This window comes from Podarcis bocagei (assembly GCF_964188305.1).
Source record: "Podarcis bocagei genome assembly, chromosome: Z".
Taxonomy (NCBI): domain Eukaryota; kingdom Metazoa; phylum Chordata; class Lepidosauria; order Squamata; family Lacertidae; genus Podarcis; species Podarcis bocagei.
In genome coordinates this window covers 49905981-49932874 of record NC_138140.1, presented here as the reverse complement: position 1 = coordinate 49932874, position 26894 = coordinate 49905981, and the positions used below count along the sequence as shown (strand labels likewise).

The 26894-nt window shown below is 48.1% G+C and overlaps 1 protein-coding gene across 11 annotated transcripts in view; it reads right to left on the bottom strand.

The window, feature by feature from the left end:
• The window catches only part of DLG3 (discs large MAGUK scaffold protein 3), a 124058-nt gene that overhangs the window by 53776 nt on the left and 43388 nt on the right, over window positions 1-26894 (bottom strand). For 9 of the 11 annotated variants that reach the window (XR_014004455.1, XM_081180412.1, XM_081180422.1 and 6 more), the window contains 7 exons: window positions 16236-16289; window positions 13693-13743; window positions 12858-12982; window positions 10618-10787; window positions 8940-9076; window positions 8065-8209; window positions 6231-6390 (listed from right to left, as the gene is read on the bottom strand). Coding sequence is in view for 10 of the 11 variants with exons in the window: in XM_081180412.1 (XP_081036538.1) it covers window positions 6231-6390; window positions 8065-8209; window positions 8940-9076; window positions 10618-10787; window positions 12858-12982; window positions 13693-13743; window positions 16236-16289 (842 nt within the window). In the remaining variant the exon portion in view is untranslated. Of the gene's footprint in view, window positions 1-152; window positions 257-6230; window positions 6391-8064; window positions 8210-8939; window positions 9077-10617; window positions 10788-12857; window positions 12983-13692; window positions 13744-16235; window positions 16290-26894 lie in introns of those variants that run through there. The other 2 variants (XM_081180423.1, XM_081180413.1) reach the window with 2 other exon arrangements.

Sequence of the window (26894 nt, the reverse complement as noted above, 5' to 3'; positions counted from 1 at the left end):
GTGTACCCCAGGAGGATTTCTGGAAGCAGCACTGTGTCCAACTGACCCAAGGGCTTGTGACCAAGGCTTGGACCATGCCCCTGCTTGCCCACCCAGCAAGGGGCCTCACAGACCCCTCCCCAAAAGAAGTACAGAACAGAGAGCCCTGGTACCTGGTCCTTCTTTTGTGCCTGGCAATGGGTTGCTGCTGGAAAGGGTGTTTCCCATAAGACATGGAGGAAGAGACATTGACGGTGATCATAGTGGCAGCTTCTCTGAGTGTGCAGACTGGGGAGCGCAGCAGCAGCAGCCTGCATTTTATCTGAGCTTCTCCCAGCCCTCCCTCCTCTGCCCTGCTTTGGGGGGGGGGCTACAAGAGCCATCATGAAAAGGTTGAGATGAACCAGACTCCAGCAAGCCCATGGTGTTGGGAGAAGGCACGCCAGGCGCCATTAACCCCTGCTTCCCTAGCGGTCTTTGTGAGACACAAATGGAAAAGGTGGAAAATGGAGTTTTATGGGGATTGTTCTGCAAGCTCCTGCCCTTTCTGAGTGTTATGTACTAAGCTTGGATCCTAGAACAATAGCCAGGTAGGATCCTAGAATGCAACAACTGATTGGCCTGCAGGAAAAGACCAGTCAGGCTCCAGGAGGGAAGCAAATGTAGCATAAACAAGGCCCTTATGGCTCATGCATACCCAGTGCCAGTGGTTAGCCATGTTCTCGCCACCCTGGCAGGGTCTAAGATTTTTGGCAAGCTGGACCTGGCCCAAGCCTATCAGCAATTGCCGGTGGACGGGGCCACCGCCGAGGCAGACGATTGTAACGCACAGGGGCTCGTTCCGTGTCAAGTGACTGCAATTTGGCGGCAGTGTGGCACCAGGCATATTCCAAAATCTAATGGACTCTCTCCTCAAAGGAATTCCCAGTGTCACTCCTTCTTTGATGATGTGTTGATCGCTGGGGGAGTTCAGGGACAGACTCCGCACCGTCCTGCACCGTTTCCAGATGGCCGACCTCAAGGTGAAGTGGGAAAACTGTCTGCTAGGAGTGCAACAGGTGAATTTTCTAGCATTTACGGTGGACACAGACAGAGTCCACCCGACCGGGGACAAGGTGCGGGCTATTTTGACGCCCCAGCACCTAAGGATAAGGCGGAACTCCAGGCCTTCTCGGGACTACAGTGGTGCCTTGCAAGACGAAAAGAATCTGTTCCGCAAGTCTCTACGTCTTGTGGTTTTTTCGTCTTGCAAAGCAAGCCCATTAGCAACTTAGTGGATTAGCGCTATTAGCAGCTTAGCGGGCTTAGCGGATCAGCTGTTAAGCGGCTTAGCGGCTTAGGATCAGCTGATAAGCGGCTTAGCGGCTTGGGGGAAAGGGGGGGAGGAAAAAAACCCCGCAGGAACTCGCAAGACATTTTCGTCTTGCGAAGCAAGCCCATAGGAAATTCGTTTTGCGAAGCACCTCCAAAACGGAAAACCCTTTCGTCTAGTGGGTTTTCCATCTTGCGAGGCATTCGTCTTGCGGGGCACCACTGTATTGAACTTTTACCTTCATACCCCACCAAGGCAGTGGTAGCGGAGCCCCTACACAGACTGTTAGACAAGTGGGCCCCATGGGTGTGGGGGCAGCACCAGGAGACCGCGTTCCAAGCAGTCAAAGACCTGCTCGTCTCGAACTCAGTCCTAGCGTACTTTGATGAGAGGTTGCCGGTGGTGCTGGCATGCAACGCCTCGCCCTATGGTGTCGGTGCCGTCCTAGGTCACCAACTTCAGAATGGAAGAGAGGTGCCGGTGGCTTACTTTCCCCAGACCCTCTCCACAGCTGAGAGGAACTATTCGCAAATAGACAAAGAGGGCCTGGCAATCGTGAAGGGAGTAAAGAAATTCCACAATTTCTTGTATGGGTGCCCCTTTACAGTGGTGACCAACCGCAAGCCACTGTTTGGCCTATTTGCCCCCGAGAAGCAGACCCCTCAAGTACTGTCACCCCGCGTCCTCAGCTGGTTGATTTTCCTCACCAGCTACCAGTATACACTGGCCCACCGGCCCGGGAAGGTGATGGGCCACGTGGATGTCCTCAGCAGACTGCTACTACCTGAGACTGGCCCCAACCCAGCACCCGCACATGAGGTCATGAGCGTGGAACAGCTTCCCGACCGACCCATTCAGACGCCGGAAGTAGCACTCCACTCCATGAAGGACAGGGTCATCTCCCGGGTCCTGGACTGGGTGTAGCGGGGATGGCCCAGTAGCAACCCCGAACTGGAATTTGCAGGCTATACGGCCCGCAAACATGAACTGTCAGCCCACAAGGGGTGTCTGTTATGGGGAAGCAGGGTGGTCGTTCCCCAGCCTCTTCGCTAAAAGGTCCTCACGAAAGCCCTACATGAAACACACCCAGGGGTAGTGAGAATGAAGGACCTTGCAAGGAGCTATGTGTGTTGGCCAGGAATCGACGGGGAGATGGAGGCCTGGGTTAAATACTGCCAGACCTGCCAGAGGTCCTGCCCAGATCTCCCAAGGGCCCCCTTCCAACTCTGGGAGTCTGCCCGAGCGCCATGGTCCCGACTGCTAGTGGACTTCGCTGGCCCCATCCAGGGATGGACATCCTTCGTTGTGGTGGACTCATACTCCAAATGGCTGGAGGTTGCCCTGGTACCGTCCACTTCCACGGCTGCAGCCATCTGAGTACTACGTAGGCTGTTCATGACCCACGGGTTCCCCGACACCGTCGTCTCGGACAACGGAACAGCATTCATGCCAGAGGAGTTCCAGACCTTCACAACACAAAGTGCCATCCGCCACGCACAATCGGCACCGTTCCACCCCGCCACCAACGGCCAAGCAGAGCACATGGTGCAGACCACCAAGGAAGCCCTCCGCCACATGACGCAAGGGGACTGGAAGTACCACCTCGCTGATTTTCTCCTAGCCCAGCATAGCACCCCCAGCACAACGACCAGCCAGAGCCCAGCAGAAGTACTCATGGGCCGGCACATCACAACAAGACTGGACCGTCTTCAACCTGATAGAGCCCAGGACGAGGCAGCAGTGGGGGAAGGTAGGAACCCCCGGACCTTCCAGCCCCGCAACCCAGTGTACGCAAAGAATTCGGGGGAGGCCCAGCATGGGTACCCGCCACAGTCCCCAGGGCGACCGGCCCTATGTCATATGAGGTGATAACGCAGGTTGGGTAAGCCTAGTGCTGCCACTGCTATCAACTACAGTGACGATTCCCGGGGGGGGGACTACGAGGAGGGCTGGACAGAGGAATCCCAAGGGTGTCCCCTTGGGATTCCTCTGTCCAGCCCTCCTCGCAGTCCCCCCCCCCCAGGAAGCAGAGGGGTGAGGCCCATAGAGCAGGAGGAGCGGGTAAGGGAGGCAGAACTAGGAAGTCCAGAAGCAACCCCTGAGGCCGAGCAGCCACAGGAACCAGAGCCATGAGCAAGTGGACCAGCGGCACCCGGCCCAATGGCCCCATCACAGCCAGCAGCCCCAGAACAAGAGCCAGAACCAGGAACCCTTACCAAGACACCTGAGACCACAATGCATACGTAGGTGACCGGCATACCTCAATGACTACCAATGCTAACCTTCCGGGCGCAACAGGGAGGGGTGTTATGTACTAAGCTTGGATCCTAAAACATTAGGCAGGTAGGATCCTAGAATGCAACAACTGATTGGCTTGCAGGAAAAGACCAATCAGGCTCCAGGAGGGAAGCAGAATCAGCCAATCAGATGGGACTCATTGTATAAATAATGTATATAAAAGCCTGAGGTTTGGGGGACAATTCAATCACTGTTTTACAAGCTGCAATAAAGAGCATGAAATCACTGCAGGATTCCGAGTATATTTCACTGAGTCTACTCCTAATGCCATGAAGGGTTGTAGCTGAGTGACAGAGCACACACTTTGCTTGCAAAAGGTCCCATGTTCATTCCCCTCGCATCTCCAGGTGCGGTCGGGTGAGACTGCACCTGAAATCCAGGAGACTGACTCCTGCTTCATGTACACCAGACATGGAGGTGGGGGGCGCAAACCTTTGGTCCTGCAGATATTGCTGAATTGCAGCTCCCATCAGCCCCAGCAAGCATGGCCAATGGGCACGGATGGCAGTAGTTGTAGTTCAGCAACATCTGGAAGGTCAAAAGTTCCCCATACCTGCTATAGATAATATTGAGCTGGATGGCCCAATATGGCTCCAGCCAGTGTCATTAATGCACAATAATACTGAAGGGATAGAATTCTCTAGTGCTAGACAGATAACCACACTGCCTTCTAATCTGGGTGGTTGAATGCAAGGTGGTCTTGTCAGAAATGAAGCCTGCTCAGGGTCTAGGGTGTGTGTGTATGTGTGCGTGTGCATGTACACACAGAATTGTTGGTCCACCAAGCAAAAGGGTCATTTTGGGGGCCAGCCCCCCTCCATTCTCACATTCTTGGGTTTGGGAATCTTTTGTTTCTCCCACCTCTAAGCTGTAAACAACCCACTTGCTTCCTGGTCAGGATCCCTGACCCAAACCAAGGCTCCTGAGGGTCACTAAAAGGCACAGACCCCTTTTCTTCCTAGCCAGGAAGTTCCACGGTGCCCTCGTGTGGCCAATAGCAATCTGTACAGTCATGTGGCTTTGGAATAAAATAATGGATCTGGAGTCACGGAGGTCATGCCCTCCAACATTCAGGGCTTTTCCCTGTCATGGAATAAGCAGCAATGGCTGATGCCCATCGCAGGGCAGAAAACAACAGAGGCAGAAGCAGTGACAAGCAGAGCCCAGAGCCAACAAATTTGTTTTTGTTTCCATCTTCCGCCCTGCTGAGTTGTACAAGGAGAGCGCTAAGACTGAGGAGAAAGTCCTCACTTTACTGAACCACGCTTCATAGTGAGTCCCCACCTGCTTATCTTCACAGTCATTCATGGCCTTGCCCATCCCCTCTAGAGGACTGTTAGCCCTCAGAAGAAGAGCCTCTGTCCCTTCTGGGTACAAAGCAGTGTCTGGAACACAGCGGGGTGCAATAAAATGTTGGCCGGTGTACCTTTGTTACTGTAAAACTGCTTGGAGCTTTTTGGGGAAAGCAGCATGTAAATACTTTAGCAAACCAACAGTTTTGCCCTTATCATAAGCAGATAAGAAAAGATCAGTGGCTCAGCATCCAGTTCTCACAGTGGCCACCAGATGACTATGGAAAACCCCGAGCAGGATCCGAGCAAAGCAGCACTCTTCCCTGCTGTGGGAACTGATATTCAGAAGCAATACTGGCCCTGACCATGGAGGAAGGGCTTAGCTACCATGGCTAGTATCACCACTATCATTCTGTTTAGCAGTTAAAAAGTGCCTTCTCAACTGTGTAAAGTGTTTTCAAATACATCACCTCTGTAATCTGCATAATCCAACTGTGGGAAACCTAATACGACCCACAAATACTCCCCACCTGTGCTGCAAGGCCATTTCGGCCAAGTCACACCTACCTGCCTTAGACCTGATGACATAAATGAGCCAAACAGAGGTTTGCAGGCACCTGCAAAAGCCCCACACGGGGCTTTGGAAACCCCAGCAACCAGCCATTCATCAGCACTTTCAAAGTACCGGTACAGGCCTTTGCCCCAACAATTTGATTTCCAACAATGCTGGGGGGAAAGCAGGTTACAGGGCTGCCCTGACTTGCAAGGTTTTTGGGAGGGATGCTGCAGCAATGTGCATTAAGTACTGGGAGCATGAAAAATAGTTGTTTTCCTCATCCACATCCCCATTTTTCAAACATGATGATGAAGCAGTTGAAGAAGACTTCCAGCACTTTGGGGCTGGACCTTTGATGCCTTGTCTGTCCTCCATGACAATTACGCAGCAGAAGATCACGCAGCTTTGCTCAATTTGCATAATACACCCAGTCCACAGAATCCACCTTTTCTGGTGCAGGATTCTGATTTTTCTTTTCTCAGTTGTAAAGGATACTGAGCCTCACCCCACACTCTCCATTTTGGAGACCCACATTTCTGGAAGCCATACAGCCACCCCACATCCCCAGTCATGTCCCACAGCTGCCTGAACTCATGGGAGAAGCAACAAGAAAAAGGAGGTTAGCAAATGGGGCAGGACTCTGCATGCCTCGTTTGCTGCCAAATCAGCTGGAATGGAACTGGCCCTACAAATGTCTATCAGAAAGGAAGTTATACCCATGTTCTTCAGAGATGAACTACCAGGTTCTTCCAAGGGAGAGGCAGAGGAGGTGGGGAAGGGGGTTCTTGCTCACCTGGTGAAGTCCTCATCCCCAATCATATGGCGTGGCACAGGGGAGTAGCGGGCAGGCGCGACCTGGGGTGGAGCAGGGTAAGCTGGCTTGCTCTCCATTCCTCCAAGGTAGCCCAGGCCAGGGTTATGGCTTATGTGATTGTCAGCCAAGGCAGAGAAAGCTAAGGAGACACAAAGAAGAGGCATCAGTGAGGCAGAACAAAGGGGGCTGGGGAGGGCTGTGGTAGGGCTGAGGTGTGGGGTGGGGACCCTTGTTTAGAGCCAAGGCCATGGCCCCAGGTGGGGAGCCTTCTGAGGCCCACATGGCAGCCATGGACCAGAAGGGAAAAGTTGGCAGAATGACCTTTGTGCAGTAGGTTACATGGCAGTCACCAGAAAAGTGAAAGGCTTCCATGCACTCATATCTCTATTGCCATCCAGGCAAGGAAGAGACATTCCCCCAACTCTACAATCCTATGATTCTGTATTTCCACAGTTCATGGGTAAGTTCCAGGCAGGCAAAGGCATTCAAGCTGGCTGCTGAGCCGATCTGGTGAGAGGTATGTCCTGAAGAGCAGTTGTGTGGCTTAGCTAGAATCCCACAGTCCAGATGGAGAGGTCTAGATGTTCTCCACCTCTAGGCTAAGGGATACTCCAGAGAGCACCCCATCTTTCTCTCCCTCAGTGCCCCAGGAGTATAAATTCCCCCTGGTGCCTGTGAGGTCAAGAGTGGGATGAAATCTGCCCCCCTCACCTTTTTCCTTGCCTTCTCCTCTTGGGTCTGGGGGGGGGGTGGGAAGCAGTAACTCAGCGCCTGACATGTTCTCTGGTGCAAGAACTGACCCAATACATTTTGGCAGCTGAGGCCGGATCTGTTGTCCCCGTGGCTCCTGCTGCTCGAGGCGATGACTCAACTTGCCTCATGGGTGGGCTGGTCCTGTCCAGCACCTCCTCTAAGGTTTGCTGATAGGAGGAGGGGCCAGAGACAATCCCAGCGCAGGAGGGGCCTTACTGGAAGTGTCTGACAGCACAGAAGCAAAACCTCCCCTTGTGTCACAGACTAGTTGCACACAGAGGAATGGTGGGAGGCACCAGTTGAGGAACCTCCAAAGGATGAAGGCTCAGGTAGGACAAGGATGAGTGGTCAAAGAGAGAAGAGGGAGAAGACTGGGAAGAGGGGATGTCAGTAGCTGAAGAGGTAACAGGGCTTAGTGAGCTGGGAGAGTGTGGCAGAAGCAGAGGCTGGAGAGGAGGAGGGCCAAGAGGCAAAGATGAATCAGGCTGGCGAAGAAGCCAGGGTGTCTCCCCCTCCTGCTGTGACTACCTCCCCTCCCACCTGGCCTCCCAGAACCCACAGAGGTATGAAGAGGGTGGAGCAAAGAGAGACAAGGCATTGGGAGTCTCAGATTGCTTGGGAAGGGGGAGACGTAGGCAGCTGTGGGAAAGCAGGGCAAGACCTACCAAGAAGAGTTGTTGTGCTCATTAGGCCTGAGCAGATCTTGTTACTAATAAAGAGTTCACTTACTCTGTGTGATTTATTACTGACTTGCTCCTGACACTTTGACATCCCGCTGGGACTCTCCATGGGAACTGATCCCACACTTTCTGGTTCCACAACCACCTCCTCCTTCTCCTCCAGCTCCGGGGCTTCCTGATGCCCTGACAGAACCTGTCCCAACCCACTGGGACCATGCACAGGACCACCAGTTCCCAGCTCCCCCCTTCTTTCTGATCCAAACACCCACTTCAGAACACCTCCACAGGGCTCATGACATCCTACATGCAAAATAGCTTCTCTTCCACTGAGCTCTGACTCCCACCCCAGGAGCAGGAGGCAGGGGAGGGCAGGTACGTACTGCTGGCGTAGTCAGGTGGCGCATACATGTCGTTGAGGTGGGAGCTGCCTGGCTTGGCCACCTTCAGGTACACCATGTCCGAAGTGTTCTTCAGTGCAGCCACGGCCTCCTCATGCCGGACGTCTTGCAGGTTGGTGTTGTTCACCTGGAGAGAGTGGGTATGGCAGGGCAGGAGAGAGAAAACAGCCAGAGGCTTGTCTATAGGCCAGAAGTGTTGCAGATCTGACAGACTGAGCCAACTGAGATGGGCCAATGAGAAGAACCTTGCTAAATCAGATGCATCCCACAGTGCCCAACTGCAGTAGTGTCTGACTGCCTCTGAGCATGGGTGCTCCATCCCTATCATGGCCAATGACAAACATAACAAAATGACTCCAGTATCCTACTTCCCATGGGCGTAGCCAGGGTTTATGTTGTGGGGGATAGGCTTTATGTTGGGTGAGGGCAGAACTGAGTTATCTGTGATGCAATTGGTTAAGTGTTTTTATTTATTTACTTGACTAGGAGGGGCATCTGCCCCCCCCAGGCTATGCCCATGCTGCTTCCTGCAGCCGGCAATTGGATGGGCCTGAAGGGCCGCAGGTCTCCCAAGTTTTACATTCCCAGTTCAGCAGAGATAGACTGCCTCTGAGCATGAGTGTTCCATTGTGAATGAAAAACCTAAACAGAGGCCTGCCGGGATCAGATCATCTAGCTGCCCTCCCACAGTAAACGAACGGATGCTTCTAAGAAGCCATGCCAAGCCGCAAAATGTTTTGGGGTGGCCACACAATTGGCAGGCACTGCCCAGCACCCAGCTCCCTTGCACCGAGAGTTGACACCATCCATGCTGTCACCCATCCCAACGCTTTGAAGAAAACAAGTTGGGTGCTCACTGCTAGCAGTCGGTCGCCAATCTGCAGCCGCCCATCTTTCTGAGCCGCACCACCTTCTATGATCTTGGTGATGTAAATGCTGTTGTCTCCAGGGATGTGCTGGTTCCCGAGACCCCCGGCGATGCTGAAGCCCAACCCTGGGGAGAAGGAGGTGGGGTTAGGGAGCTCTGCGATGGCTGCGCTGGGATGTGGAGAGATCTGCCTGCCATGGGCCACGTAAGAACGTTAGGAGAGCCTGGATGTGGGCTTAGGCCAGGGGCCCATCAAGTCCAGGATCCTGTTCTCACAGTGGGAACCCAGATGCCTGTGGGAACATGAAAGCAGGATCTGGGTGCAGCAGCAATCTCTCCTCTTGCAGGTTCCAGCAACTGGTATTCAGAAGCACTAACACCTCCAACTGTGGAGGAAGAGCACAGTCACCCTGGCTAGTAGCCATTGATAGCTTGATGCTCCATTAATTTGTTTAATCCATTTTTATAGTCTGGTATGTAATCTGGTATAAAATCTCTGGGGTGTTGTTTTTTCCCTCCCAGGCTACTGCCTCTAGGCCCATTATCCCTCCCCAGTTTTTCACATTTCTATCCTTTCCTTTAAAAAAAAAAAGACTAGTAAGCAATAGGTGGGCGAGAGCGCAAAAAGTGAGTTTCTGGGTCACTGAATTCTAGACTCTTAGAGGAGCAGGTTGCAGGCATTGGGTTGGAGGGTTTGCTGAGGAGGAGCAAGGGACAGGGGTGTTGGGACCTGTGTCCCTGGCCCCTCCTCTCCGGTGGGCTCTGTCACCTACTAAAAGCCACAGAACCCTGCTACACCAAAAGGAAGTTTGCCAATATCCAACCCTAAGGAGCTGAGTCAGGGCCATGACCTTCTGGAGGCCCAAGAGATGGTCTGTGCCTCTGTTGACAGCCTGCTGGAGACCTCCTTCTCAGCAGCAGAATCTGGCTCTTGATTGCACAGGTAAGATGGAACCTGCCCCTGGACTGCTGCTCCTTCACCACAGAAGGAGCACCAACTTCCGCACGATCCCTGCCAGTGTCTTTGAGCAATCTCTAGTTTTTCCCTGGACCAGCCTCACTCTCTGAGTATAAGGAGGTTGCCTTATACTGAGTCAGGCCCTCTTGTACAGCACTCTCTCTACATCAACCAGCAGCAGGCAGGCAGGGAGTCTCTCCCCAGTGCTACCTGGAGATGTTGGGGATTGAACCTGGGACCTTCTGCACAGACCATGGACTCCAGCAGTGAGCCATGGGCCTTTCCACAGGAAGCTGCCTTACACCGGGTTGGACCATGGGTCCCTCTTGCCCGGTATTGTCACTATGCTACCTGGCAGGATCTCACCAGGGTTTGAGCCAGAAAATGTCTCCCAACCCAACTTGGGCTTGAGACCAGGACCTTGTGTATGCAAAGCTGATGCTTCACTACTGAGCCACGGCCCTTTGCCTTCAACCTCAGCAGCTCTTGCTCCAACCACCCCACTTTGCCCTGGACAACTGGGACAAACCCACCTGGGTGTTTGGATCCACCCAGCACTGACCCCTGCTTGGCTCCTGGCCGCAGCCCAACTTCACGGCAGGGGCCTAGAGACCACTGGCCTCCAGGTTTATCCACCAGCCGGGAAGCAACAGCCCCAGATCCATGCTAGCACATGACTGCCAGCAGGGCCCACACCCAGGGCAGTCACCTTTGGGTCCTTTCATCAGGTTGACCTCCATGATGGTCTCTGGTGGGGGCTGCCTTCTCCGCACCAGGAGCCTCACCACAGGCCCCGCTTCCTTCAGGGCCTCCACGGCCTTGCTGTGCACGACCTCGGAAACATCGACCTCGTTCACTCTCAGGACACAGTCGTTCACCCTGCGCCACAGGGGCAGAACAGCCAAAGAGGAGATGGTGAGGGAGGGGAGAACTCCGGAGGGCTAGCATAAGTATGTATATAAATATTTTAAAGAAAACGGCCCTCAATCGCTCCTTAGTGGTTCCCCAGCAGAATGCCCTAAGATGGGCAGGTGCAGGGCCCAAGGTGAGCAACCACCCCAAACCCTCCACCCTTACCTCCTGCTGTGTCCTCATTTTACTTTGTAAAATTCAATCAATTTTCTGGGAGAAATCCTGTTTTTAAAATTGGTGTGGTGGGGGTGGAAAATATGGCAATATGGAAAAGCTGGATGGGGGTATGGGCATTGACCTTGGGCCAACTGATAGATGAAGAAATCAAACGTTATACTTATGGTGCATTAAGAGAAAATATCATCTGCCAGTTGTGGCCCAATGGCAATACCTGCAATTGTAACTCCTTTTAATAACTTTTGTTTGGTCCGGGAGCCTTCTCAGCTTAAGAGAACCCTGAAATATTGGAGCAGTTGGATAATTCACTTGAAGGTAAAAAGCCAGGATTACTTTTTATGGATATTTATTATGAATAAATAAATTCTGATGTGCAGAGTTTTAAAAAAGACTAGAATAAAGAATTCAAATGTTGACTATGAACCAGAAAATGGGAAATTGTTTTAGCTTTGGGAGCAGATGTATCGATTATATTAAGACTTATGTAGCAGAAAATATTATTCGGAATTTATTGGACTCCCTTATGCCTGTAGAAGAAAGGGCTATCTAATGTAGGCCTTTGCTAGAGATGTAATATGGATAATGATTCTTGAAAACAAACGTTTTTAGAATGCCACATACTTACTAAGTTTTAGGAAAGAGTGCTGGACTGTATAAATAAGATGCTATGGAGAAATTTAAGACTTTCAGAAGTGAATATTATTTTGAACTATATACCTACTGTATGGAAAGTGACAATGTGACAGCAAAAATGGGCTCTACGTGCCCTAATGGTTGCTAAGAGACTAATACTGATGAACTGGAAGAATAGAAATATGATTCCCCTTAATCAATGACTTGACAACATGACAATATTAGAAACATATGAATGGACCGCTTATAGACACAGACTTTCTTTGCATAAATAAAATGATATCTAGAACGACTTTACACTGAATATATGCAGTTACTAATAAAATTAGTATTTCAATAATAATAATAATACTATAAACATTTGTATATTAATGTATGGAAATGTAATTGAGTATTTTTCTTTTATTTTTATTTCCATTCATGTTTTCCTTTTTTTTAATCACTTTTTTATAAGTGAAATTCTAATAAAATATCGAAAGAAAGAACGAAAAAGCATCTCAAAGTGGTTAAATCAACATGTTAAAATGGGGCCCATGGGCACTTTTGGACTTTTGAGCAGCTGCAGTGGGTGCCACCCCACTTCTGATCACTTCTCTACGGCTTCCCTAGATGAGGACCATCTCTGAGAAAGAGAGAGGACATGCATGGAAACACTTCCCTTTTCCAAGGGATCTGGGCAAAAGTCAGATCCAGTAGAATTAACTTGAACCTTGAAAAGCACATAGAGCTGAAAGAGGAAGTTGGGAAGAGCGTCACCCTTCCAAATTCCTCCTTCAGCTGTATGTGCTTCTCAGGAGAGAAAAAGGCAGCCATCCTCACTACCTCATGACCAAGGATGAGGTGAGTGAGGAGGCTCAGAGGTGTCACGGGCGCCAGAGGAAGACCTCATGGGCGCCCTTGAGCCCACAGGTGCCATGTTGGAAACTTTGTGTTAAGCGTACACTGAAACAAAACATGCATATACAAAAAACACAATCTAAAAATAGTCTGAGTGGTACGACCGTGCATTAACAGTCAGGAAATGGCTGAATGAATAGCTGTGAGTATCTACAGAGAGTCTAAAACACACTTTTTAATTTGTTTTGTTTTTACGGCACGCGCGCACGCACTCACACACAGTTCATCAACAAACATCTCATTTTAGGTTGCTTATCTGTACCTGCTTCCCTCCGCCCGCGCCCCCCCCCCCCACAAGGCTCAAGATCCACCCTATGGCAGGACACTCACCCCAGACGCCCATCCATGGCAGCTGCTCCACCTGGGATGATCTTGGTTATGAAAATGCCAGGATCATCAGGAATGTGTGGATTATCGATCCCTCCAGCAATGCTAAATCCAAGGCCAGAATTTCCCTGACAAGTGTTAAAAAAAAAAAGGAATAAATAAATGGGATGAATCATAGAGTTGGAAGGGATCCTGATAATCATCTAGTCCAACCGCTTGCAATGCAGGGATCCAACCTGAAACTTTGGTGTTATCAGCACCATGCTCTAACCAACTGAGCTACCCAGGCTGAGCTTATATGCTAACGATAATTAGAACAATACAGCAATTCAAGGGCACTGAAAACATTCAACAGAAAATAACAATGGACATGAATGTAAAACTTGAAGTCTGCCAGGTATCCTGATGTGGAAAATGAAAAAATCTCCTAGCCTCTGTTGAAAAGCACAGTCCTACCACATATAGCTGGGTCAGTTCTCAATACCATAAGCTCTGGTTTCCAAGACCACAACAGTGGAAAGAGGAAAGAGGGAACACGCATGTTAGATCCCCTTGCCCAGCCATCCCCAACGTGGTGTTGTCCAAATGTTTTGAACTACAACTTCAATCAACCATAGTCAGCCATCCAATCTAATGGGAATTGCAGTCCAAAATATCTGGAGAGCACCAGGTTGAGGAAAGGCTGCCCTTTTCTCTCTGTGCTCCCCATGCTTGTACCTACAGAGCCAGGATGCATGGGCCTGCGTGGGAGGACTAACAAAGCCCAATACAGTCCAGAGACAAGTAGCGCTAGCCCTGGCACCACATCCATGGCAAGAGTCCACTGGCTCTCACTCACCCTTTCCAGGACAATCTCCTCATACTTGAACATCCCGTCACTGCCATTCACCTGGGGAAACAAACAGGAAAAGTTTAACAAACAGATGCTGAAATATGAGATGCCCCAAATCAGTATTGGCGTTCCACTCACCCTTGCAGACACATCTGTTTGCAGAAGCATTTCCCTAGACTTGGACTTCCTGACCTAATTTTTTTAATTGCCTTTTTAATTGTTGTGCTTTTTAAAAGCTTTTTTTGCTGCAAGTTTTAATTATGGATGTTTTTGATATTTTTTATGGAATTGTTTTTTGTGATCTTTAATTATGTGTGGATAGCTTATCATTGATTTTATACTTGTAAACCATATAGAAGCTATCTTGGCATGTAAGTAGTATCTGGGATTAGACACAATTTCTGGGACACAGGATTTTCTGGCACAAGGCTCCCTGCCTTCACAAATATACAGTGGTACCTTGGTTTACGAACTTAATCTGTTCAGGAAGTCCGTTCTTAAACCAAAGTGTTCTTAAACCAAGGTGTGCTTTCCCATACATAGCAGTGCGGGACTCAATTTACACTCAACAGGAAGCAAAACATGTTCTGCTTCGAAGGCAAAGTTCACAAACCAAAACACCTACTTTTGAGTTTGCAGCATTCTTAATCCAAGTTGTTCATAAACTAAGCTGTCATTAAACCAAGGTAGCACTGTACGTCCTAATTGTAAGGGCTCATCCACACTTACCTTTTGCCTAACACTTTCTAGACACGGGTCTATGCTTTGAAGTGCTGCATCTGAGCACTCCCCCACACACATTACTTTCCCCAGGAAAAACCCCCATTTAACACTGAATCAGAATAAACAACAATTCAGATTTTCCACAGATTTGTTGTTTGCTCAGATTCAGTGGTAAAGAGCAGGTGCACTGGGGCGAAAAAACAAAAAACCAAAATCCCGGTGCTCAGACCCACTTGTATTTTAAAGTGGAACTCTGGGTGAGCCCTTAATATATCACATCAGAGGCAGGCTAAGCAGATGCAAGGAGGGGGAGAGATCTGAAGAATATCCTAACAGCCTCAGCAAGAAGCTAGGAAGTGGATGGGACATATTCAAATGCACTGGAAGCTAAGGGGGAAAAACAAAAGAGATATTTATTAATCCAACACATTAGAAGAGACAGCACATTTAAATGTTTTGTTTTGATTTATCTGAATTTCCCTAAAGAAGGGCCATTAGGGTTGAAACAAGTTGGATTATTAAATCCCTCCTTTGACAACCCCATTCCAATTCACTCCCACTTCAAGTTCCTTTTTGGGGTGCCCATTTTGTTGCATCATTACATCCTCAAAGGACTACTGATTGTGGTGACTAAATGGCCATGAAAAGTCCAATTCTGAATTTTGCAGGCTCTGCACAAATATACCTCCCCTGCCAGGGAAAGGAGCACGAAGCAGCTTCTGCATTAACTAAACAAAAATTCTGCACATAACCACAACTTGCACCGCTTATTCTGCTTTCTAGATCAGCAGAGAAGGGCCGGGACAGATGGGATGGGGAGGAAAGAGACCAGGGACCAGCAGAAGCAGGTGGGGGAAAGCAGCAATTTTGAAGGGCACTGAAATGCAGAGTGTACCTGGGAGAAATTAGATTCAGTTCACGTTTAAAGGCAAACCTTACAAATTTGTACTTTTTGGAAAAAAATATGTATCCTGAAACACAGGCATCCACTTTCCCAAATTTTGCAGCACAGTACTCTAGCCAAGTAAGGTGCACCCAAAAATGCATACACTGGGGCAAAGCGTGCATAAAAATGCATATATTGGTGAAGATAATGTACAAAAATGCATTGTGTCAGGGGAAACCGCTATACAAAAAAATGTGTACATTAGGCAAAACTACATACAATTTTTTTGGAAAAATGCTTACTAAAATGTGTTAATAATTTCCTTTTAAAAATGTTTCTAAACTGATGTGGAATGCGGAGAACTGAACTCAAGATTGGAAAAATGAGAATGAGAGAAACTAAAATGCCCATCCCTAATCTCACTCACCAAAACCAGAGAAAAAGCTGGGAGTTTTATGTCCCAAAGGCAACAGATTTCTGTGGCCAGCAAACAGAATATTCTAGAATTTCCAGGCGGAATTTGTCAGGAATGCCCAGTCCCGTTTTTATTTTCTTTTAACACATGCATAACGCAGATTTTTGACACACTGTGGTCACTCCATATCTAGGAGTGATATGGGAGGACACACCCAGGAATGCTAAGTTCTCCATGCCTTGGAGTTGTGAGACAGGTTTTGTGCAATGAGCTGTGCCTTAGCCACGGGGAAGGGGGGACTAGCCTGGTTTTTGCCCTGAGTGCAGCCTGTGTGGGTGTAGGCAAATGTGTCGGGTGTGTGTGCCGAAGTGGGTGTTTGACCTGGGTGAAATAAAGCCTAATTTCACCTTCGGCAATGAGCCCCATGCCACTGTTGGCAAGAAAGAGAAACTTCCTTCCCTTCACAGGACATTGTAGGACCCTGTGGACAAGGCACAAACCGCACAGGAAAAAACGCAGACTTACAGAGAGGGCAGGCTCCAGGGTTTCTGTGTTCACAATAATGGGCGAGGGGCTGGCCTGAAAGAGAGACAAAAAGAAAAAGCCACGGTTGTTCATTTAAATTCCCATGATAAGAAGACAGGAAGCGCTGCCTTATACTGAGCCCGGCTGCAGGTCCATCTAGCCCATGGTTGTCTGCACCGGCAGGCAGCAGCTCTCCAGAGTTTCAGGGAGGGTTCTCTCCCAGCCATACCAGGAATTGCCAGGGGTTGAATATGAGAACTTTTGAAGGCAGGTGATCCACCACTAAGCTACATCCCTTCAACCAAATCGACCCAGGCCCTCCCTTCCCAGAATGGCTTCCTGCAACCACTCAATCTGCCCCCACCAGAAAAGCCACATTCCCATCTACGGTTCTCCCCAGGAAGCAAATTCCCCCAGCTTCTCTATTGTGCAACAGCAGGAAATCAATCCACCTTTTTTCCCCAGTCCAGCAATTACCCTGCCTCTTAGGAACCAACCGAAAGCTTTCCGGATATGGATTCTAAGGAACCGCATTACCCCAGGTTCTTCAACCGAGGGCCTTCAGATATTTGTCTGACTACAACTCCCATCATCCCCAACCAGCTTGGCCATTTTGGACTACCACACCCATCAGTCATGCTGGCTGGGGATGATGGGAATTGTAGTCCAAAAAGCTGGAGGGCACCAGGTTGAAGAAGGCAGGTTTACTCTGACTGCTAGTTCTCCAGCCCCAGGCAGTGATTCTCGTTGGACTTGTTACCAAAGGTCCTTGTAACCCAGAGCAGGGCTGCAAACATGCCCCCGTTCTATGGAACAGTGTTCCTGCATTTCCCAGAAACAACTGAATATATTTTTGTTCCAACAAGCCACCTTGGCTAGATGAAAAGATCTCTGCTCTGTGTTTTTTAACTGCTTTATATGCTGCTTTCTACTGCATTTTGTACATTGTCTTGAGACATGGGGTGTGAAAGGCAATCAATTATTGCATCAATCATAATAATGATAACTGCAACAAGCACTGCTGGTGCAGGTAGCTGGATATAACACCTTTCACATGCAATGCATGTGCTGAGCCAATTTACCCTCCTCCCCTTCTAAAGCAAATGTAAGGTATCTCCTGGAAAAGAGAGAGACACACACACAGAGAGAGAGTTGAATCCTGTACTGTAGGGTAATGTTTTTGCAACAACAACAACAAAATTAAAAAATGATTTGGCATTTATTTCTGAATTTCTAGCCCTGCTTTCCGGTCATTCCAAGCAACTGTAATTTTTTTTAAAAAAAAACAGCTCAAAGAGCAATTTAAAAGCACATTTAAACATGCATTATTGAAATACTAAACGTATATAATAAATAGGACACGCGCCAGTTTTTACTAGTAACTCTAAAAAACGAAAAGAAAATTTCCAGCTCTCCACACCTGGTGGATCAAAAATCTGGCAAATATTAAAACACATTCATGGTCTTCTTAAAACCAGAGGCAGTTGAGTACAATGCAAGTCTGATCTCCGCCCGCCCACCAAAAACCCCCTTGGGATTGTAAACCCCTGTTCACAAAATCCCTGCCCCAACCCAGGGCTACATCTCTCTTCTGATTAAGCAATTGGGAGCTGTTCAGCACAAGAACCTGCTGAAGGTAAGTGAGGAGGAGGGAGGCTTGCTCAGTGGTTAAGAGCATACACTTTGCAAGCAGAAGATCAAGCCTCCAGGACCAGCTGGGAAGGGATGAAGAAGACCTTTCTCTAACTGTGAGAGCCACTGCCTGTCAAAGCCATTATTATTATTATTATTATTATTATTATTATTATTATTATTATTATTATTATTAACAACCTGCCTTTCACCTTAAAGTGTATGGGTTACAATAATTACATGTTACACATTATTAAAAACACTTCACAATATTAAAATATTGCAGAAACACCTTACAACCACAGAGAAAGGTAGATCCTAAAGATATAAATCTCAAAAGCCAGGGGAAATAGGTGAGTCTTCAGCACCCACCCAAGATGCCTAGCGAAGGTGCCAAGCGCATTGGAGACCCATATCTTAGGGGCTGCCGCAGGACATTCCCTCTCCTAGGCAGCCCGCCCCCCAAGATTATGAGAGAAGTCGAACAACTAAGAGGGGGCTGCCCAAATGGTATATGCATAAACATGGAAAGAAAAAGCAGTTCCAACGAAAGACAATCAACAATTAAAACTGATGGAATACGCAGAGATGGCGAAACTTACCAGAAGAATAAGAGATCAAGATGAGAGACTTTTTTTTAGCAGAATGGGGGGAAATTGTTGAATATATGAAGACAAATGGTAAACAATTTTAGAACGTTAGCAGGATTGACATAAACCCGAGCAGTAAGAAATAACGTAAATTTGTAAATAGGTTTGAATTGGTTATGCAGTAAGATTATGATATAAAGTAAGGAATTGCGGGGGGGAGTCGAAGAAAGTGCAGGTTACATTTGTTTCGTTTTAATTTTTGTTGTTGAAATGTTGTAAAATGCAGAAATGGAAAAATATTTTTGAAAAGGAACAATTAAGAGAGATGCCTCTACTTGCATTAGTACCTAATAGGGTATTAAGGAAGGAGATTGTGGTTTCTATTGTCTGCACCTTGAATTGGGCTCCATATAAAGCAGCTTCGTGGGGTACCAAGAGCATTCCCGAGAACAAAATAAGCTGCCCCTGATCTTGGCATGATTGACATTGCCAAAAGCCAGGGCAATGGAGTTTTAACATGCACAGAAGGGGAGTGGGTGGAAGAGGCCCAAGGCACCTCCAGAGAACACAGCCAGGATGTACGCATGCCTGCTGGGTGTGTGAGAGAGTAATACGGCCACTGCCATTCAGATGGCAAGAGGCTGGCTGATGAATACTGCCCTGGATTCTTCCAGCTATCGGAAGAGATTTTCCCTGCCCAAGGGTGAACAGGTTGGTCCCCGAGGACTGAGCCGCGTGCTGCTGAAAGGCCTTGTCACATCCCTTCCATCCAGGCCACTGCCTCCCATTCTTGTTGCTCATTCAATCTCCCTGAGATGCTCAAGGCAGCACTCAGGACCCTGAAGAGCTCCCCATCCCAGCCTGGTTTCCAGCCGAATGGGCAGATTGTCCCTGGTGCGGCTGTGAAGAAGTTGCAGACCGGGGAAAGCTTCTAGGGGATTCTGAGCTCACATAAAAAATGTGGAGGGATGCTTCAGAGGGCAACGGGCCATGAGAGAAGGGGCAAGAAAAACACAATAGGGGAAGGATAAGCAGAGGAATCAGGAAGGGGAAGCAGTAAGCAATGTGGCCAAGCCATCCGTCCCCAGCATCTCTGAACAGTTGGCCTGTATTGGGCTGGTGAATTGGAAGCTGGCCACTGAGAGACCATTAAGCATATAGGGGGACACTGGTCTGATGGCACAGAGGGAGGACCTTAGTTTATTTCTTTAATTGACACATTGCATAACCACCTTTCTTTCTCAAAGAAACTTCAAGGGCCATTGCTTTGTGGCGGAACCCTTGCTTGGAATGCGAAGGTCCCAGGTTCAATCCCCACCATTTCCAGATTTAAGATGACAATGGCAATAATATCAGTTGCAGATGGACAAATAAGCTGACCTGCCATAAGGTAGCTTCTTATGTTTCCCAGGTGGCAAATGTAAAAAAGGAAAGAAAAAAAAAAACAGGAACAGAAAGAAACCTGGAACCAGATATAACAAGAAGAGAAGTGGGTATCTAGCATTAAAACTAGAGTTAGGATAAGACCAGATTTTTAAAAGGCCCAGATGCCTTAAAAAACATCAGAGTACATGCTAGGCAGGTCTCCCTGGGAGAGCTTTCCAAAGATATGGTGCCATAACCAAAAAGGCTCTGTCAAGTCACCACCCACCCACCTAAATTATTTATTTACTATATTTGTATCCTGACTTTCCTTCGAGGAGCTCAAGGGTGGTGTTTACAGCTGCACCCCTACCCTCAACTCCAATTTATCCCTAAGATGTTGGTTAGGTAATTGCTATTGCCATGGTTTATTTCATGTATGAATTGCAGCAACTCAAAACACTTTTAAAACACAATAAAGTCGTATGTAAAGCAATTGCATACATTCTTGGAGGACACAAGATTATTTAGATCAGTTCCAATCTGGGTTCAGAACTAAGTCCACCTTGGTTGCCTTGATGGATGACCTTGGCAGAGAGTGGGACCTGGGAGTGTGACCTTGTTCCTGCTTCTTGATCTCTCGTCAGCATTTGATACCATCAACCATGGTTTTCTCCTGGACCAGTTCCAGGGAATGAGAACTTGGGGGCACCGTACTACAGCGATTCCAATCATACAGTGTTGAGAGAGTGCCTTTCTGCCCCCTGGTGGCTATGCTATGGGGTGCCACAGGATAATAATAATATTAATAATAATAATAATAATAATAATAATAATAATAATAATAATAATAATAATAATAATTTATTATTTATTATTTATACCCTGCCCATCTGGCTGGGCCTCCCAACCACTCTGGGCGGCTTCCATAGAAACCAAAAATACAGTAAAATATCACACGTTAAAAACTTCCCTGAACAGGGCTGCCTTAAGATGTCTTCTGAATGTCAGGTAGTTGTTTATCGCTTTGACATCTGCTGGAAGGGCGTTCCACAGGGCGGGCGCCACTACCGAGAAGGCCCTCTGCCTGGTTCCCTGTAGCTTTGCTTCTCGCAGTGAGGGAACCGCCAGAAGGCCCTTGGAGCTGGACCTCAGTGTCCGGGTAGAACGATGGGGGTGGAGACGCTATCTTAACTCCAGTGCTATTTAATATCTGTTGTGAGTAATCATTAGGGGCTTGGGGGAAATGCAGGTGGCATGCAGCTCTATTTCTCCATAACAACCGAATCAGGATGGGCCATGCAGCCTGGATGCAATGGGGAAATGGATGAAGAAAAACAAGCTGAGCTTGGATCCTGGCAAGGTGGAGGCACTGTGGGATGAGTAGCTCCTCTGTCTGAGAAACTGGTCAGTTATCCACCCTGGATGAGGTTGCTCTGCCCCTGACAGAACAGGCTCGTAGTTTGGGGCACTTCTGGATCCAGCTCAGTCACTGGGGGCTCAGGTAGCATCAATGGCTAGTACAGTCATACCTCTGGTTAAAGACACTTCAGGTTGAGTGTTTTCAGGTTGCGTTCCACAGCGACCTGGAAGTAACGGAAGGGGCTACTTCTGGGTTTTGCCGCTCGCACATGTGCAGACGCTCAAAATGACGTCACACACATGCATAGAAGCGGCAAATTGCGATCCGGACACGTGCAGATGTGGGTCGCATTCTGCTCAGGATGCGAATGGGGCTCCGGAACGGATCCCGTTCGCATCCAGAGGTACCACAGTACTGCCTTTTACCAACTACAGCGGGTTTGGCAGCCACAAACATACCTACAGTACTTCATACATTGGTTACCTCAAGACTAGATTACTGCAGTGCATTCTACATGGGGCTTCCCTCATGCTTGATCCAGAAGCTGGAGTTAGTGCAGAATGCTGCAGCATGATTGCTGACAGAAGTCAGGCCTTGTCACCTGTGCTCAGAGATCTGCACTGGTTGCCGTTTTGCTACTGGGCCAAGTTCAAGGTGTTACTGTTAGTGTTTTAAGTCCTTAACAACTTGGGACCAGTTTACCTACAAGATCGCCTTGACTCACACATACCCACTCAATGGTTTCAGTCAGCGGAGTTGCCACTACTTCAAGTGCTACATAAAGCCCATTCTACATTTGCAGGAACTCAATTGTTTGGTGTGGCAGCACCTACACACTGGAACTCCCCACCTCTTGAGACCAAGCAGGTGCCTTCACTGTATTCTTTCCTTCTTCCTGGGGAAAACCAAGTTTAGTCAAGCCTACCCAGAAAAGCTGGTGTAAATTTTAATCTGTTTTAGTATTTTAAACTTGTATGTTTCAAGGTTGTTGTTGTTTTGTTTGCATATAAATTTTATGAAGCAAATGCATACGTACGTATATAAAATCAGTTCAATAGTGCACCTAAAATCATTATACTCCCACCCAAGGCCACCCACAGAGTTAAAAGAGTGACCCATATAAAAACAACTTCAAATCCAAGACAGATACTAATTGAGGTAACTGCCACAATAGCAAGCACCACTTGGAAGACTTGTTGAAAGAGGGACTATGAAAAGGCAATGGAGGCAGTTCCAAAATGTGGAGGAAGTTACAATGGAAAGCCCAATTCATATACTGCAAGGAATAGACCTCCTGATAAGCTGGTATCTGTAGGACACCGTCTCCTGCAGAGCACAGTGATAAAGGTATGAGACAATTTTTTGGGTTGTCAAACAATGAATGGTGCAAGGTCACCTGTGAGCTTCATGGTTCATGGAGGGGATTGGAACCCAGGCCACCCTGGTCCAAGTCCAATACTCTAACCACTGCCTCACACTGGCTCCCTTCGGAAGGTGGGGAGAGGGGAGATATATATGAGAAAGGTGACAGAACAAAGGCCGAGGGTCTGTTTATATATCAGTAAGATGCACCAGACTGGTTCTCTGCTGTCACCTGACGTCCAAAGCCAGGAGGCAGAAACAGAAACACGGTTCCAGCCCCAGTTGCACAAAGAAGAGTTGTGTCACACCAACAGCAGACTGGGGGAGTTGAGCAAAGGTATGGGGGGGGGGGGGAAGGAATGATCAAAGGTGAATCTGGCAGGACAGCAGCAGAGGGCAGAAGCTCTTGGAGTAAATGCATCTCTCCACAGCTTTTTGCCACAATAGTGGAACAAGCAGAAGCTTCATGCTGAGAAGCAATTGTAGCCCTGACTGCCAAATGCTGGCAGCCAGGAAGAGAAGAAGGTCATCACCTCCTTACCCTGCTGGGGAATTTCCAGAGGCATCTGGCTGTAGGACACTGGACAGATGGACGCTGGCCTGATCCAGCAAGTCTGCTCTTTAAGATCCTGTCACGGTTCCACACTGTTTTCTTCTCTCTCTCTCTCTCTCTCTCTCTCTCTCTCTCTTGGAAGCACATCTCTATGGGATTCAGTAGGGTTTACTGTTGACAGGATTAGGCTAGAAAGTGGCCATGAATATCCTTAGTGTAATAGGAAAAGATGGCTGGGTCTGTATCAAGGCCAGTTTTAACAAAAGGGGATGGAGCCATGAAAACATGGATTTGCAAATGACACTAAACCTGGGAAATGGGGGAAGGGTGGGGAACACTATCTAAACGAAAGAATAGGATTAAGGTTTTGGAATGACCCTTCGCAGCCTGAGGCACTTGAGGGAAAGCAGCATAGGGGGCAGGTGCCTAAGACCCAGGGGCAAAATGCAGCCCCTAATATCTCTTTATCTGATGCTTGTAACTCTCCTCAGGCCACACCCTTCACAGGTCCTGGTTTGCAGCCGGAGCATTTTCCCTTGGCTAGAATGTGGCCCCCATCTCTGATATTGCTTTGAGATGCAAGACTAATGCGTAAAGGTGAAATAAGCATTCATTGCTCCTCCCACTTTTGATTCTGGCCCTCCCTACTACAGACAAATGGCCCTCAGAAGATTGACAAGGAGGAAATGTGGCCCTCGGGATGAAAAATGTCCCCCCCCACCCCTGATGTAGCGCACATAATAGAATCCTAGAATTGTAGAGTTGGAAGGGACCATAAGGATCATCTAGTCCAGCCCCCTGCAATACAGACCCTCCAGGTGTCCCTATTTTCCAGGGACAGTCCTGGATTTACAGAAGCCATCCCAGTTTCTGATTTGATCCCAGAATGTCCTGCTTTTCCTTAGGACGTCCCTAAGGAGAGATGTTGGAGGGTATGGAGTTATCGGACCCCCAAGCCATCTGAAAGCAGCCCTGTATAAGGAAGTTTTTTAATGTTTAATGTTTTCTTATGTTTTTAAATATGTTGGAAGCTGCCCAGAGTGGCTGGGACAACCCAGTGAGATGGGTGGGGGATAAATATTATTGATGTTGTTAAGGAATAGGACACCCTTATTTTCATCAGAAGAATATTGGAGGGTATCACAATGCAGGAATCTTTTGCCCAATGTGGGGCTCAAACTCACAACCCTGAGATTAAGAGCCTCATGCTCGACCGACTAAACCATCCCAGCTAGGAACCATACAGCTCCCTGAGAAGGCTGCCAAATGTACAAAATGGTACAGCAAAGATAGAGTGCCTGGTGAGCTCCAGATGTTGCTGGACTCCAAACTCCCATCAGCCCCCAGCCCTCACAGTCAATGGTCAGGGGTGCGCGCTTTAAATGCATGGTGTGTTTGCTGCCTAAAACTCATTCTTGACCAGTGGCCATGCTGGCTGGGCAATGATGGGAGAGTTGGCCCCACACCCAGTACATACAGTCCTGAGTTCGTTGGAAGAAGAGTGGGATAAACATGAAAATGAAAAATAATGGGCATTAGCGCAAACAAGGTTCAAGAAGACACAGGGCAGACTAATTGCTGGTTAGGGTGCTGAGGGTGGAGGGCACTGTGTTTTTACCAGGATATAGAGATGCCGAAGAAGATTCTGAGAAAGGAAATTGTGCTGGGAACACATGACCTCCAAAAGCACTAAAAGGAATAAAAATGTATTATGCTGTGCTCTATGGCAGCTTTCAAAAACCATGCATGGAGGAAAAAGAACTACAGAGCCTCAGCAGAAAAATAAAAGAGAAAGCCAGGGTCAACTCCAAAAGGATATGTCAAATAACCAGCTGGTCTCTCGGGCTTTCCTAGAATGCTCCATTTGCTGCTCTCACCCACGCCAAAGTGCCTAATTGTGCCACCTGGAGACCATGGCATGTTTCTGGGAAAGCAAACGCAGGAAGGAAGGTCAAGGAACACTCTGCCTGTGACCAATGCCTATTTTGGGTTCAGAAACATTTACCTAGTTCAAAATTCCAACATCAAAACAACCATCGATTATAAAGAAGTAGCTTTAATGGCAGACACTCTCAGCGAAAAACATTTTACCCAGAAAAACAGGACTATTGACCAGTAATTGTAGCAAAGATTGCAGAACAGCCTACACAAATACATTATTTATCAGACTTCATCAAGACAGCACTTGATGGGGGCTATGGGAGCTGCAGTCCAAAAGATCAGAGGGCAACAGATTGGCAAAGGCTGAGTTAACTAATGAGTTTGCGCTGAGAAACACATGGTAAAGGTGCCTGCCTAATATCAACAGGCAGGGAGTTCCAGAGAGAAGGATCAATCTTTGCTAGCACAGAACAAACGTTGTGTGACACTTGTATGGTGAGGTCTGTGCATGGACATAGTTTTGGAAATTGAAGATTTGGGTTCAGTCCTGGCCCTGACACGATCAACTTCCCTTAGGTTACCAACTGTCACAAGAGAGTGCTGGTCAGTAATCATACAGTTCAAAGATGGAGATAGCTCTTTATTAGCAAAAACATGATCTCCACAGACTTGGTTAATGAGCAGAGCAGCTCATTCCTGGTGATCTTCCTCTAGGAAAATCAGTTGCTGAGACTGAAAGTCCCTGCTTCCTAAATCCTTTCCAGCTGTCTAAATCCTCTCCTCTTCAGGGCTTTCCCTAAGCAATCAGAAATGGCACCTGTGTGCGTGAAGCCAACCTCTCCCGCCACTCTTTTCCTGTCTCTTCTGATTCTGGAAAACAAGATGGAGCTCATCATCGTAGGAGGGGGAGACACCTGTGTGTCTTCACCAGCTTAACTCATCTCTGCTTCTTGGTCCCCCTCCTCTTCAGCCTCCACTTCTGCCTCTGATTCTGGACTTCTCTCTGGCACAGACTCTCCCTGCTCACTAAACCCTGTTACCTCTTCAGCTTCCAACACCTCATCTTCCCTGTCTTCTTCCTCTTACCACTTATTGTCTTCCCAACGCCACTCCCTGGGCTCTGAGCCTACTTGCCTTTGTTGTTCCCCAGCTGGTTCCTCCCACTATTCCTCTGCATCCAACCAGCCCATGACACCAACTCAAACAACAGCCTCAAGTCCCCCCTCAGCTGTTAAAAATCAACAATTTGCCATTGCTCTGCCTCTTGTGGATCTCGTGAATATTACAATTGCAATATAAACTTTTCTAGAACACACCACAAGTGTGATTTAAAAAAACAACAAAAAAACCATATCTTTTCAAAGCCCCAACCCTGTCCAGGTATTCTGAAGCCTGATTCTTGAGGTTTTGAAGAGCTGTCAATAAGAAGAGATCTGCCAGACCAAATGAACACTGTCCAGCAGGTGCCAATGGGAAGCTCACAAGCAGGACCGGAGTGCAGCAAAGTTCTTCCCAGATGTGATTCCTAGCAATTGGTGTTCACAGGCATAATGCCTCTGACAGTGGTGGCAGAAATAGCCATTGTGTTTAGTACCTGTGATAGCCTCCTCCTTCACCTGCATGAATTTGTCTAATTCTCTTTTAAAGCTACCCAAACTGCTGGCCATCACTACCTCCTGCAAGACGCTCTCCAAGGATGAGGCGGCTATGGCCCACGGAGAGGAAGAGGAACCTGGGTGATATGAGCCGTAGCAACACTGCCAGTGGGTTTTTGACAGTCCATGGAATGGACTTGCCTCATTCCAAGGTGTGTTTGTTTCTAGAGCGTTGGATCCAGAGATGGCCCAAGACGTTTTGCTGTCTGAAGCAAAAGACAAGATGCAGTCCTGCCCAAGAGTTCTGAAACAATGTTGGAA